We start from the raw sequence: 14,927 nt of genomic DNA on the forward strand, positions 1-14,927 counted from the left end.
CTCTAGATGGCAAACGCGTCATACTTTACTACTTACTAAATCCATTACAAAGTATTTACGTAGAAAATTGCTTTATATCTCTCTGCATATCTCTCAGTCGACATCGTTGCCAACGTTCGTCGTGTGTGGAAATTTGTTGTTGTACAAAAACAATGATTGAGAGCTAACTATAAACTCGACTAGGCAATGTCCTGTAAATAGCGCAAAGAAAAGCCTAAGGCGCTTATTTACATAAGCTTTAAATTTAAATTAAAATTTTTAAATTTTAAATACTAATGTATTCATAGTGTGGGATATAAATACGAAATACTCTCGAAAGATTTCACATATGAAAACTGAAAAAAAAATTCGTTTTTATAAACACTATCAACTTTTTTCATGATTTCTTAGTTTTTGTACAAGATAGAGATTTTTAAATGTATCAAGAGTTACTTTATAGTGTAAGAGCTATGTTTTAAATAATAATTTAGAAACATGTTTTCAAAAATGTAAGCTTATGTACTCACTACCGCCTCTCATCACATCACACATTACAGGGTATACAAATTTAAGTACGTGGGAATAATAGTAGAGGAAAAAAGCTTTTGTGTGGTGTAGTCGCTCTATCTATCTATCTCACTCTTTAGCTAGCTGCCTCTCTGTCACCCTGGCCCTCTTGCGCCGTATCTTATGACAGTAGTCAGTAAGGTAGTCTCAAGCATTCAGGCTGCTTGCTTAGCTAGAGCCTCAGGCTCAGCTACAGCTGCCCTTCCTCAGGCAGATTTGTCTCCCCGCCCCCAGGGTAGGACAATGGCAAGACAAAATGGCTGTGTGCACCAATTTATGTGATTTTTCGTAAATGTCAGTGGCAAATAAGAAAATATTAAAATAGATTTGTGCACTGTGCAAAGACAATGGACAAGAAGTAAACTGAAAAGATTATGACGATGTAGATTAGGGCAATGGAGCTGAAGAGGCTTTGCCTTGATTGGATGCTAAATGATTGAGTTCATAAAGTTGGTCAATAATAATAAAAGATGTCAGCATAGCAGAGCTCACGAAGTGTTTAAGTTTGGTCTATGAATGTGTAGTGTTGGAAAAAATACTTGTTTCTGGATAAGATATAAGGGAGGGAGAGGGAGATTATGGAGAAAATGTCCACAGAGCAGTAAAATGTGAAGAACGTAACTAAAAGTCGTTTATCGTTTGTTTCTGCTTATTTACTCGACTACTTCGAGCACTTTACAACACTACACAAGCATATTCAACTCTTGATGATTCCCACTGCCAAATGTTGACACTAAATCATAGCCAAAACTGTTCTCTCCTCGTCCATAAACAAGCCGTAAAAAATGGGAAATAAAAAGTTTTCACTACGAAATTCGGAAGTTGCGTACGAAATGTGTTCAAAGCGGAATTTACTTGGAATTATAATGCATAGGCACTTGATTTAAGGCAACAGTTATGTTGTTTACCATTATCCGGGCAGACTCAGAGACGACTGCCAATATGGAAACTGGGGAAATTTTGTAATGAATTGAGGCGCCGCAAATGAATGGAAATTGCAAGTTTAAATTGTTTATTTAAATAATCTTTATAAATTATAAGTGCAGTGAACCATACCGAAATATAATATATATAACATATATATATTTAATGTCATTATTTCCCAATTGAAATAGAAGAAAAAAGGTTGTGCAAGAAGAAGCAAAAAAAAAGCAGTTGGTATCTCTTAGGAAATTGTCATTTGGGCGCGGGTAGGAAGCTGCTTGAATTGCACTACGAATCACTCTAGCGTGCTATCAATTACTGTGGCAAGTGTTGCACGTGCCACAAGTGCCAGCCATGCGCCCCCTACCCCCGCTCTTCAAGGGATTGCTCATCTTATTGTGCTGCTGCTGCTTGGCTCTCGCTTCCTTCTAATTTCTTGTCCGTTTGCTACGTTTTCTGCTCTCTTATTTATTTTTTAATTTTTTTTTTGTTGCATTTTCCTGACAATTTTCTTTTGCTGCAGCTTGCTTTTTGTGTGCTTCCAATTGTTGCACAATTTTTTAATTTGTTGCATGACGGCAAAGATAGAAAGCAAGAGTTGGCGTTGGGGTTGGCGTTGGCGTTGCAGCTCGTTCGCTCGCTCAGAATGTGAATTTTAATCTAAAATGAGGTTTGCTTCTTCTTCTGCTTCTGCGTCTCCTTCTACTATTTGCAACTTTTTATTATACTTATGACCAAGCAGGAAATTTAGTTAATTTTCCGACAAGTTGAAGGCAGAGACTGCCAATTAAATTGCATATTACACTCGCATTTGCCGCAACTCACAATTCACAGATTTATGCATTCAATTAGCCACAAATAACCACACAATTTACGCAAATTAACCCACACACATTCACACACACTCGAAAGATAAATAATGCTATAATAATAATTCAAGCAGCCGCAAAACAAAACAAACTTCAATTCCAGCTCTAGCTGTATATATATATAGCAGCTTTATTCTGACCATAAGCAAATTGCAATTGAAATTTATGCTCAAGCCTTACTCGAAAATCTATAGTTATAAATAAATATTTATATATACATACATGTGTAAGTATCTATATATATAATACTAATATTCTTAGTCCTTGTAATAAGCCTAATTCCAAATGCATTTGCTTTTGCCACTGCCAAACAATAAATTCATAGGTGAACGCATGTAAACGCAAGCCTGATCAAACCGAAGCATAAATGCTCTAGCCGTAGCAAAAAATGCAATATATATATTATATTATATTATATATAATAAATAAATTTTAATTTGATTACATATAAAAATATTAATAAATAAATGTAATTATAAAGAAACAATTGAATATTGAAATAAGGAAAAATATATATATATATATGAAAAATTATAAATATTATAAATATTAATTTAGTAATTTAAAAAAAAAACTAAAATTTAATGAATATTAAGTAATAAATATTTATTTGTATAATAAATAAAACTGTATTTAAAAATAGTATTAATTACATTTTCTTTAAATTAAATAAGGTAAACAAAAAATTAATTATAGTTAATATTAAAAACAATAAATAAGCTGCAGTTTGATATATAAAATGTAAAAAAAAGTCAAAAAAATTATTACTAAACTTTTAAATAATATACAAGCAATAATGTTTATATAAAGATATATATTTTTAACATGTATGAACAATTTATTAAAGAATGTAAAGAAATTAAAAAATTATTTACGCTTTTATTTTGAACATATTTATTTCATTAATTTGTAAAAAGCAGCATATTAATAATTATGAAAAATATTTTCCACCTATAGTTATATTTTTCTTTATTATTATTATTTTTATTTATTATTATTAATATTTTCTTTATTATTATATATTATTGAGTATCGAGTCTAATTTAAATTGAAAGTAATGCTGTAATCTTGAGATTAGTTATCTATGCTGTTTTAAATAATAGATTGATTATAAAATAAAATACAATTAAATATAAAATAAACATTTCTCTATCAATTAACATCACATATCCAACTAAAGGGTATGCTAACTTTTGAGCTTTGTTCTGGCCGTTTCAATGTAATAAGCTTAAGATTTTAATTACAAGTCGTGCTGGAATGCACTTATTATGAAGATGTCTACAGAGCCAGACAAATATATATATTTATCTAAATATAGAATATAAATGCATTTAATTGGCGAGCTAAAACGTTTTAAATTTGTGCGTTCTAATGTGTGGAGCCCAAAGGGATTAGGCCTTAGAAGACGAGCTACTCATTTAAGTTGCAGCTTATGACATTTGCAATTCGAGTTGCCACTTCAACTGGCTGCCCCTAATAAAATAACGCTTCAAATGTTGCACGTAATTGCCGTGTCCTTTTGCAGTTATGTCTAGTTATGTATGTCTGTGTCTGGCTAATTGCCGCAAGTATTCGTGTCCGGACTTGTATGCTTTTAATTGGCTCAGGGCTTTAAGCGGCGCATTTTCCTAGTAAAGCGAACCAACTGGAAGCCAGCAAGCCGTTGGCTGAGTAATCGAAAGTGCCTTAAAGTAAGCTCGCAGCTAAGTGTGTGTTGGAGATGGCAGCGTGACAAGAGAAAATATCGATAACTTTAATGTATTTATATACAAATATTTCTAAAGTCTTTTAGTGGTCTGAATATAGTCTTAAAAAATGTGGGCGTTTCAATACAGCCTGTGAACAGCAAATTCTATCAAAAGGATAATCGATTACGTTATCGATCAACGCTACAATTTAAACCAAAATTATAAAAATTACAAACTGAACGAATTACAAAATAAACAATTTGACAAGCAATAATCAAAATAATTGATAAATAGATAAATTTATCGATAATTGATTTTTTATTAAATTTGCATGACAATTTTATTGTATACTTTGGTCAAACTAAATAATTTGTAAATCGATAAATTCATAAATAAATTTTAGTTTCCTACTGTATTGTGTTTCATCCAATCGATACTCTTATCGATCAATTAAAGTATATTGATTGAATTTGTTATTGTAGCCGGTTGAGTTGCATTAATATTCCAAATTGTATTCCGTCAAGACCCAACACAAGGCGTCCATCCCCAGCTCAAACAGTATATTAATAAATGAGGACCAGCCACCGTTCCACATGGCGTATGAGTAACTAATGATGTTGCCCGGCTCGAAGGCGGCAGCTCTGCAATTATGTGCAACTAGCTGCAATGCATAAATTTTGTGCATAATTATTGAGCCGGAGGCAAAATCTAACTCAGAGCCAAAGCCACAGGCCCGACAAACCGGAGGAACCAGAGCAACTGAAGGAATCGACGTAGAGAAGCCAGAGAAGCAATCATTAATTATATGTGGCGCATAGGTCAATTTCTAATGGGTAGCTAGCAAGCCGGCAAGCAGTTGGTCGAAATATATTTGCACTGGGCACTCTCCGTTGACTCTGATGGCTAATAAACAGCCCAGACAACTCGATACCAATCCAATACACAATTAGCCTGATTGTTTAAATGCTGATTTTATTGCTGATTGAGCCAAAAGGAGGAAACCAATAATTGTTCAATTGTCTTACTACTGTTTAAGTGTCTGCTTTGAACCAAAATATATAGATATATATTAGAAGCTTATAATTGAATGTGGTACTTAAAGTATAACTATTATATGCGATATCATATTATGTACATCTACTGCAAATACTTTACATTAAGTGTTGCCAATGAAAACATTATTGAACTCATTAGCTTACATGATGCTTATCGAATGCTGAGTGTAACGCTTTTAAGCCATATTTATCGATTTTAGCTGAAATGTGGCAGAGTTTTTGTTAAACTTGAATAAATTTAGCTACTTATGGTATATTTCATATATATATATCTTAAGTTTTAGCTGCTAATGTCTCGTTATATAAGGCAATAAGCCTAAACGTTTGTCGATATTTATCGATTTTGGCTATTTATGGTATTTCATTGATAAACTTAAATAAAATTTAATAAATAAAGGCCTAAGATATTTGATACAGTATGTCGAAAGTGAGACTATAGATACCCTATGAACTCTGAGCTTATGGATTGTAGAGCATATATAGACTAAATATACCATAAGATCCTTGAGCTTATGGACTATTAGAAGAGCATGTTCAAAGAGTCTGTATAAACTATATATGCCCCATGAGCTCTGAGCTTATGGATTGCCTATTGCTGCTGTATAGAGCATGTATAGACTAAATATACCCTATGCTCTTTGAGCTTATGGGCTGTTAGGAGAACATGTATAAGCTATAAATACCCTATGAGCTCTGAGCTTCTTTAGTATTTTAGAACATATCAATACACTTTAGACACCCTCTGAGCTTCGAGCTAGCTACCTTTACCAGTTACAAACGATGCCATAATGCCAATATGCCCTCTTTATAGCTGGCGACGCTAAACAGCAAAACAATGGAAGTGCAAGCGCCTAACTAACCGAAGTTGAGCAGCTCAATCATATGTACTATACACATATATATCTATATATAGACACTCAAGCTGTAGTTACCGATTCTTGTTCATGTTGAGCAAACGAGCGACTGAACAATGCAAATAATTGTCAAACATTGCACAAAGGAGCATGAAAAGCCAAAAAAAGAAGAGAAAGCAAAAAGCAAAGAAAAAGTATGCCCACAATGGGGGAAGCGTATGATTTTTATAGCGCTGCCAACAGGCATTGTGCTAAGTTGTGGAAAATCGGAAAAACGCGCCAAGAAAACTGTGCGGCAAACTAAGAGGAAAACTTCGGTTGCTGCCCGCTGATTGTCTATGCTGTTGTCCCCTCCTAAAAGGCGCTTTAATCGCGTGCAAAAGCAAGTGAAAAAGGTGCACATTATATGCCCCGGTCGAGTGGGGAGGGGGGAGGAGCGATTCTTACGCTGTCATTGGCTTTGCACATTTGAATGAACGTTAAGCTGCGGGTTAGTCCCCTGATATCCTAGTGTCATTGTCGCATCCCCCTAGTGCCGTCTAACTACCCAACATGACAATGAAAGTCAATAAATTTGATTTGACATTTGCCTCAGCTTCCCGCCACTCGAGCAGCCTGCAGCCAACTGCCGCCCCCCAGTTTTGCCTGTGACAATTCCTTGCGCTGATTCAGCGCATTTGCCTTTTGCTTGTCGTCGGAGCTTCGAATGTAATTTTATTATCCCAGCCTGACAAAATGTCACACATTCAGTTTTTTAATGAGCAGCATCGTTGTGAAAAATGAAAAGACGAAGTGGGCTTCGGCTAGGCTAAGCCAGCTAGCGAGAAAGCCAACCATAGACACTTTCCATATTGAATTACTTTAAGGACTCTTCTGAGACATGAATCTGAGTGGTTTTTGAGTTGAAGAGGTAGCTAGAGATAAGCTAAGATAACTTATAGTTTGTCTAAGTGATCTTAAGCGAATTCCTTAACATAAACACCTCTTCCAAACCAAGAACAATTCTGGCTCAGCCTTAAGCTCTGTCACCTCGTGCAATTCACAGACTCAACCGTAGTCTGTTGCTGGCAGGCGTCTTGCCAAAATACAACTACTTTGACAATTTAACCAACACTACATCTATGTGGCACGCCTCATGCTAGCTGCTCCTTGCTCTCCATGCCCACTTTTTATGCGCCGACCTATCTTTCTATCGCTTGTTTCTGTCTGGTGACAGTTTTTTAAATGGCTGTTTCCTCTTCCGTTTCCGTTGCGTTTGACTTGCCTGCACGTAAATTGTGTGCCATTTCAGTCAGTCGGTTTCCGTTTTTATGGATACCCTGTACTAGTACTGCAAATGGGGCATACTGAATAGGCGGGACTAAGACTTAATGTGACTGCATTTAAGATACAATCTACAACTGTTTGCAGATTAAAGACTCTGTGCTTTGATCTACTTTTATTGATTATTTTCTCAATCGATAATTATCGATATATATTAAAGAGGGAGAATTAGAGCTTGCCTTAAAGCGTGCAGAGCAAGCCAGTGTAAAATTATAGATTTTCATAGCTCTGTGCAGGGTATCTCAGAGTCGTGCATAGCCGCCTACTATATGTTTTTACGCCTGTGACTTTTGTCGCTGATGTTGGCGGTAAATTTTACTACAATGCATTTATAATCTTTTTCACTTATCTTTGCATAGTTTCCTTTTGCGCTGGCAAAACTTTTTACGGTCTCAGGTTAAAAGTGGCATCATACATTTCCACAGAGAGAGCCTGCTGTCGACCCCTACCCGCTGCAACTACCCCTACCCTCGCCCTTACTCAACCCTTGCCATTGAGAACTAGTTCGTTGAAACGAATGAAAAGTTGCAAAAAGGTTGCGGCTGCAGTGCGAATGCAAACGCAATTTTCTGTTCAACACTCGAGTTTTTAACCTGTCGACAATCTTTTGACAGATTTATGAGTTAATTACGCGGCGCATAGGTGTTTTGCTAGAGATTCACTAAGAGAGACACCTGAGCACTGATTTATTTGAATTTGTTTTCTAGGCTGACAGCTCTTTGGTTTATTTATCACAAATATATGTATATATATATATATATATAAATTTATGTATATAAATATATAAAAATTAATTTAAAAAATATTTATACAAATTCTTAAGTAAATGTTTTATATTTTGTTTATAGCTTTAAAGTTGGAAGCGGTTTTTTTTTAACTTGTAAGTAAGCCGCAAGAACAATGGGCCAGCGCTTAGGCAGCGCTTAGGCATGTGTAGTAATCTAAGGTATAAAGTGTTTGAAGGTGGATATGAGAAGATCTGAGATTGATTTTGGATATGTCAAATATAGATTCGAGCCATGTTTACTCTATGTGAGAATCAAGAGATACAGATTAGATATATTATATTAGAGTTGGCCTTAGCATTGAAATCAGCTTGGCTTTACTCATTGACTGTACATAACTAGCTTAAGATCCATCGCTAAGTGCTACATCTAATTCCTTTTGCAGTTCTTTTCTAGCTTTGTTTTATTTTTATTCACATGTTTTGAGCATTTGATTTACCCATGGCTGATGACAAAAGGCAACAAAAATCAAAGCAGCCTCGCACATCTCCGTTGGGCCTCTCGCCCAAGGATTTGGCAAGCACTATACCCATGCTCCTGTGGAAACTAGGCGTGGCTCTGGGCTGCAATAGTGCCAAGTTGGAACATGGGAAAGCGTTCATCAAACCGGAAACTCGTATGAAAATCAAACTTAACGATTTTCGGCAACGCTTCAAGCAATTGCAGTCAACGGAGGATGTGCAAGAGCAACGTCTTCAAGAGCATCGCTATAAGCTCTTTCTGCATCTGTATCGGTTGCTGTTGCGCGTCGAGCCCAACGAAACGAAACGTCAGCAATATCTAGCATTTTGCTATCATCTTTTCGATGAGGAAAAGCCGCCGAAAATGCAGCTGGATGGCAAACTGAAATATCAGGAAGACTTGACGGAAACCCTCATTTCCTTAGCCCAAAAGGTGCTGCATCTAAATGAGAAGCAACTGCTCGTTGGAAGCTCGTCTAAAGTAAAAACTCACGACGTTTTTCAACTGAGTTTTTCCACTGGGCAATGTAAATTTGCAATAGTTCGCTGTCGGGTCAAGGGCTTGCGCTGGGAGCTGGCAGTCTGCGAGAAAAGTTATGGTCGATCGAATCGAAATACCATGGACGAACGGAGGCTGCTCAGAGATAAGGAATTGAAAGTCATTTTTAAGGCACACTCGAAGAGTCAGGTACAATCCTCAGATACAATGACTCACGAGGATCTCCATGCTCAGCTGCGAGGCTATTCAGATGTGCGGGAACTAAAAGCTGGTATGCCAAACCAATGTCTTTACATCTAACAGGGCTGAGGCGCTACAAAAAAATTTAAATCTTTTACAGCTGAGCAAAATGCGAATTCTTTGAGCCTCCCAAGGGATAGGTGTGAGGCGGGCACTCAGTTTATGGAGCCTGTTCAGACTGTTGCGATATTCCAAAACAGCAAGAGCATCAATGAGACCTCTGAGGTCGGCTGCCAGTTCACAGATCCCATTATATATGTGGTATCGAATAAGTCCCAACAAACGGAATCTTCGGCCACGCAGCTGGATCAAGGCGTTCAAACTTATCTGAATGCACGCAGTGCAGATATTGCGACAACTACCGATGATTTGACGATGACGAAGGCCGAGCTCTCGCCAACATCTATCGAGCTACATGGAACATTACCCACTGGATCGATAAGCACGCCAGAATCGATAGCAACAAATTATTCAGGCGATTGCAGGCAGAATACATCGTCACTGAACAGATTGCGACAACATTTCATACTGACAACATCTGAAGAGATACTGCCAGAAATCGTGTACAGGTCAATACCGGAAGAGCAAGCGAACGACAGCTCGAGAGTGCAGCATAAATCGATAAGCTCTTCGACACCGCCGCAAAAAAGTGCGCCACCAAACGAGGAATTTAAAGATTGGATTATCACGGAATCCGAAGAAATGTTGCCAGAAATCAATGAGACAATAATGCATCAACAGTTTGCACCGAGTGTGTTGATAACACAGGGCACCTTGCTGGCCTCTGAACCGAACCTTAGTGCGTATTCGTCGACAGAAAAATTCATTACGCAAGCTGATACAAAAATCGATCAGCCTCCAATATCAGTTGAACGAGAATCAACTCCTTTAATAAAATATTCAAAGGAAATGATTAGCGAGCCGATAACAGCGCAGCACTTGACACCTAAAGAGGCTTTAATACCAATCGATCACTCAGTCGATCTAACGTTGAACACTGAGAAAGCTTTAAAAAAGGACGTGCTATTGAACACAGAGCAAAAACCTCTTAACGATACTCTTGGCATGCTAGTGTTAACCACGGAAATGCTTGCGAAAATCCATAGCCAGCTGGATCAGCTGAAAATGATGCCGAATCGATCGATAGCAGAAGAATCGATAAATGTCAATTACGTAGAGCCATCTCTGCCTGCTTCAACCAAAAGGCAACAACAGCTGAAAACTGAGAAATCTATTAAACTGACGGCAGTTACCGACTCACCGATAAGTCACGAAGCGTTGAAGGCTGATAATGCATCGATAACACAGCCAGACAAGGCTCCAAATATGCAAGAGCTCGTAGATCCGCTTACGTCGAATACTGATTTACCGTTAAAAGGGACCCCAGTCATGTTGGCAAATAGCCAGGAAACTAAAGGAGAATCTAAGGCAAGTCATCTAGAAATCAATCTGTCGATAAATCCGCAAGATTTAATACTCGAAAGCCAATCTAATCAAACTTTGCCTTTGAAAGTTTCCCAGAGTTCCATGACTCAAGCCATGCCACAAGATAATGAGTTAGCCTCTGATAGACAGATCAGTGAGGAATACCCATTGTCCGACTCATACAAGTGGCCGACGGAACTGGAAACTGAAGAAAAGCCAAAGCAAACTTTGACAGCGATCAAGAAGCCGCTAAAGCACGATTACCGATCGATAACTTTAGATAGCTCGCAAAGATCGGAGCCATTCACTGATACACAGAGCGCAATATTTAAGAAAATCAAGAAATTCATAAGAATCGTGCAGCCAACAGATCAGCTGATGAGAGAGACAAGCGAGGACGGACGGACGGACAACCAACTAGAGACTACAGAAGACTCTGCGAAAATCGTGTCCGCAAGCCAAGAGTCGATACCCAATAACCAATCGATATCAAAAAGTGGATTTACATTTTTGAAAGTTTCCGAAAACGTCAACAGCCCAGACATTGCCACGTTAACAGCGGCCGCTCAGCCAGCGACTGCTGCTCTACCTAGATGGCAGCATCAGCGCCACGTCATAGCTGCATCGCACTTCATTATCAAGCAATTCAAATGCAATCCCGCCTATCAGTGCTCTCCTCTGCAGCCCGATGCGCCCGATTTCTATGAGCAGTGGAAGCAGTTCCATGAGATTGTGGCACCACAGGCCAACTCGACCATCAATGTCGCTGCTATCAAGAGGCGCCTCAAGACATATTTGCGCTGCGTGCGCAAGCAATATTTATACCAGCCGGCGCAGTGCATGGCAGCGGTCGGGAAGTGCCAGCTGCAGCAGCTGCTCACCAAGGAGGAGCTGCAGCAATACGAGACTCTGCGCTGGCAGCATCGCGATCGTGGCTTGGCCGTGGAGCTGTCACCGGAGGATCGACTGCGTGATGCGCTGCACGCCCTCCTGGGCTATGAGTGCCAGCAGCTGCGCGCCTCGGCGCTGGGTCCACGCCTGATGCTCCGTTCGCCACATCATCAGCAGAACATAAGTGAGTCCTACTTGCTGCTCGCCCTTGCCGAGGTGGGCTACTACTACAGATGCCTGCAGCAGCAGCAGGAGCAGCTGCAGCAACTCTGCGAATGTGGCCGTGCCCTGATGCCGTGCCTCATCGTCGAGCTGCACGAGTATTCGCGCTTCTATCAGCGCCAAATGGAGCAGCCAACAAGTCTCATTCAGTTGTTCTATCAGACGCGCTGCTACGTGCATCGCTTTCAGTGGCTGCTACAGCTGTGCGGTGGCCTGAGCCGTCAGCAGTCGCCGCTGCTGTATCTGCAACATCAGCTGGGCATAGGCAGCGCCGATTATGATATGCTGCTCAAGAACTGGTTACAAGCCGCCGCTGCGCCGCTGCTGACAAGGATTAGGAACTGGCTACAGCTCGGCGTGCTGCCGGCCACTGAGTTCTTCATTGTGGAACACGCTGAGTGTCCAGTGGAGCGCTACTGGCTGCAGCAATTTGAGCTGCTGCCACAGCAATTGCCGCACTTTCTAAGCATGCAGCTGGCCCAGCAGCTATGCTCAGCTGGCCGGAATCAACACTTCGCGCGTCAATTTCTGGGCAGCCAGCTGAGGCTGGCGACGCCGGCGACCGAGCTGGAGCAGCAGCTGACGGCGGCCTGTGTCAGCAGCTTTCGGGAGCTGGACGCGCAGCCGCTGGGCGAGCTAATGGGCACGCTGCAGCTGGATACATCGCGGCAGCTGTTCAGACAGCTGCAGCAGTTGCATCCCAGTCCCTTGGAGCTATTAAGTCGCCTACATCAATATTTGCTGCTAACGGACGTGGAGTTTGTGCGCGAGATGATTGAGCTGCTGGAGCCGGCATTGGAACAGCCCGTCGAGTGCTACAGCACCCGACAGCTCAACAACATGCTGGATCAGCTGCTGTGCGCGTTTAACAAGCCGCTCTATGTGGCCAAAGGGGACCAGCAGGGCACTCACTGCTGGTGCTGCTTTCTGTTGCGCTGGCATCAGCCGAATCACTGGAAAGCCCTGCTGGGTGAACGCCTCGGGCAGTACGAGTCGGGCTTTGCCTGCCTCTGGCAATTGCACTATGCGGACTATGTGCTCAACGAGCGCATTCGACGGCAACAGTCGCATTTTTGGGAGCGCATCAATTTGTGGCAATCGCCGGAGGCGCGACAGGTGAGGGATCGCTTCGATCAGTTCATCGATAGGCTGCAGGACTTTATGCTGAAGTTGCGCTGCTATATGCTCGAGAATGTGCTGGACAGCGCCTATGAGGAGCTCTCCCTGGGCTACAGTGCAGTGAAGACTCTGGACGAACTGCTGCAACGTCATGGCCTATATATGGATAGGATTCTGAAAGGGCTCTTGCTAAGCAGTGATTACTCCCGGCTGCGTCTGCTCTTGATGAGGCTCTATGAACTCATCTTCCAGCTGGATGTGATGCAGCAGAAGTTTCTATCGAACTGCCAGGTCTTCTCTGCGGTTGACATGTCGCAACGGCTGCAGGAGCAGCGCAGCTACTGTCAGAGCACCTGCCATGCCATACACGATCTGGAACAGGACTTTCAATTGGTTTTGGCCAACTTGTTGCTGGGCCTCTATAACACCAATGAGGCGCAGTTCTGCGCCTTGGCCAAGAAATTGGATCAAAGCGGGTATTACGAGCACCGTTACAAAGAATTGAAAATCGTGCACACTTTTCGCTATCAACGAAAATTCAAAATTCCAAAGAATCCTTAATTGGCAGACTCAGAAATCGAACATGAATCCTCAACAAATTTTATTTTTTACCTTTTATATATTATGTTTGAAATTTAGGCAATATTTCAAATCGTAATTTTTAATTTGTAATTTATTTCAGTGTATTTTAAAAAACGTGAATTAAATTTTTATATTTACTTACTAAAAAAATATATAAGAAAATTGTTTGAAAATATTTTTGGAATTTTTTGAAATCATATTTTTTATATTTTTATTAAATATTCAATATTTTTTATTAAAATATTAATGAAAAAATTAATCCTAACAATAATTTTTTATGTGTATTTATATATAATTATGTATAAAAATATGAAACTTCGTTTTATAAATTAGGTATAAAATTAAATTAATTTTTTACGTTATTTTTTTATGTTTAAAAATTGTATTTATAATAAACATAAATTATTAATTTAGTATTTTATTTCTTTTAGTATACTTTTAGTATTATTAAAAATACCCAATTTATTGCAATTAATTATTATATATAATTTTGTTTATAAAAATTACTATTTAACTTACTTTTAATACAATTTGCTGGGCATTAAATATTTTTACGCTGATGAACACCCAAAAAGCAATTGAAACAGCGAATATAAAAATTTCTGGTACTATTAAATTAATCCCCAATCCCTGAACACATTTTCGCTTTGAGGTGCTTCACAAATGGAAAAGACTTTCCATCGAAGTAATTCTGTAGCTGAATCAATTCATGCACATGATGCATGTCCGTTTCAAGGATTGACAATAGATTTAAGCAAAAAAATATTTTCATTTGGGAGCTGCAGAAAAAAGAAGATGAAGAAAATATGAGAAGCAGAAGCAGCTCAAGCTTTTCTCTCTGTCGTTTGGCGTTTTTGTGTGCACAAATTGGATTTTAATTGAAAATTAAGAATCGACTTAGCAATGTTTGAATTGTGCAGCTGCCTTTTGTTATGCTAATTTCTGGTGTGAATACAACTGAATACCGGAATGAATAGATGCAGACGGATAGATCCACGACTGTGTGTGTGAGTGTGGCGATGTGTGTGTGTGTGAGAGGCTTGTGTAAAATAAAGTAAATAATGGATAATTACTTTTTGTACCCTGCAAGGATTGAATGTGGGTTACTCTAATTGAAGGCAAGTGATTATAATGGCTTTTATGACCGTTGAAAGTACAGTCTTGCTCAGACAAAGTAGTTAAAGCTGTGATATATAAGAATATATTCGAGAGTCGCATTGGTAGTTAATCTAAATTTACTAAACGTATCCTGCTTACATTCCGATCTATTTATACCATCTTTCCTCATCTGTCTCTTAGCTTGTGTTTATGTATACACTTTTAATGACTCTTAATGACTTTTACTAATACCAACTTCATAATTTTATTGATATATATAATTTTAACATATTTAAAAATTATAATTTGGTATTAATATTATTTTTTGTGCATATCTCAAGAATTA

The 14,927-nt window shown here is 39.1% G+C and overlaps 1 protein-coding gene across 1 annotated transcript; it reads left to right on the forward strand.

Annotated features, from left to right (window-relative positions):
• The first annotated feature begins 8,412 nt into the window (after positions 1-8,412).
• LOC111598973 lies at positions 8,413-13,492 on the forward strand. The gene is made up of 2 exons (XM_023314467.2): positions 8,413-9,275; positions 9,345-13,492. Exons 1-2 carry the CDS (start codon positions 8,486-8,488, stop codon positions 13,460-13,462), a joined length of 4,908 nt encoding a protein of 1,635 aa, XP_023170235.2. The 5' UTR covers positions 8,413-8,485; the 3' UTR covers positions 13,463-13,492.
• The last annotated feature ends 1,435 nt before the right edge of the window (positions 13,493-14,927 follow it).

This window comes from Drosophila hydei, unplaced genomic scaffold, assembly GCF_003285905.1.
Source record: "Drosophila hydei strain 15085-1641.00,03,60 unplaced genomic scaffold, DhydRS2 tig00008116-arrow-pilon, whole genome shotgun sequence".
Lineage (NCBI taxonomy): Eukaryota > Metazoa > Arthropoda > Insecta > Diptera > Drosophilidae > Drosophila > Drosophila hydei.

What these genes read in the sequence shown, in the direction of transcription:
- LOC111598973 (XM_023314467.2), top strand. Translation starts at nt 8,486, where the DNA reads ATGGCTGATGACAAAAGGCAACAAAAATCAAAGCAGCCTCGCACATCT. An exon ending in TGTGCGGGAACTAAAAGCTG is followed by an intron (nt 9,276 to 9,344) that starts GTATGCCAAACC and finishes AATCTTTTACAG; the next exon opens with CTGAGCAAAATGCGAATTCT.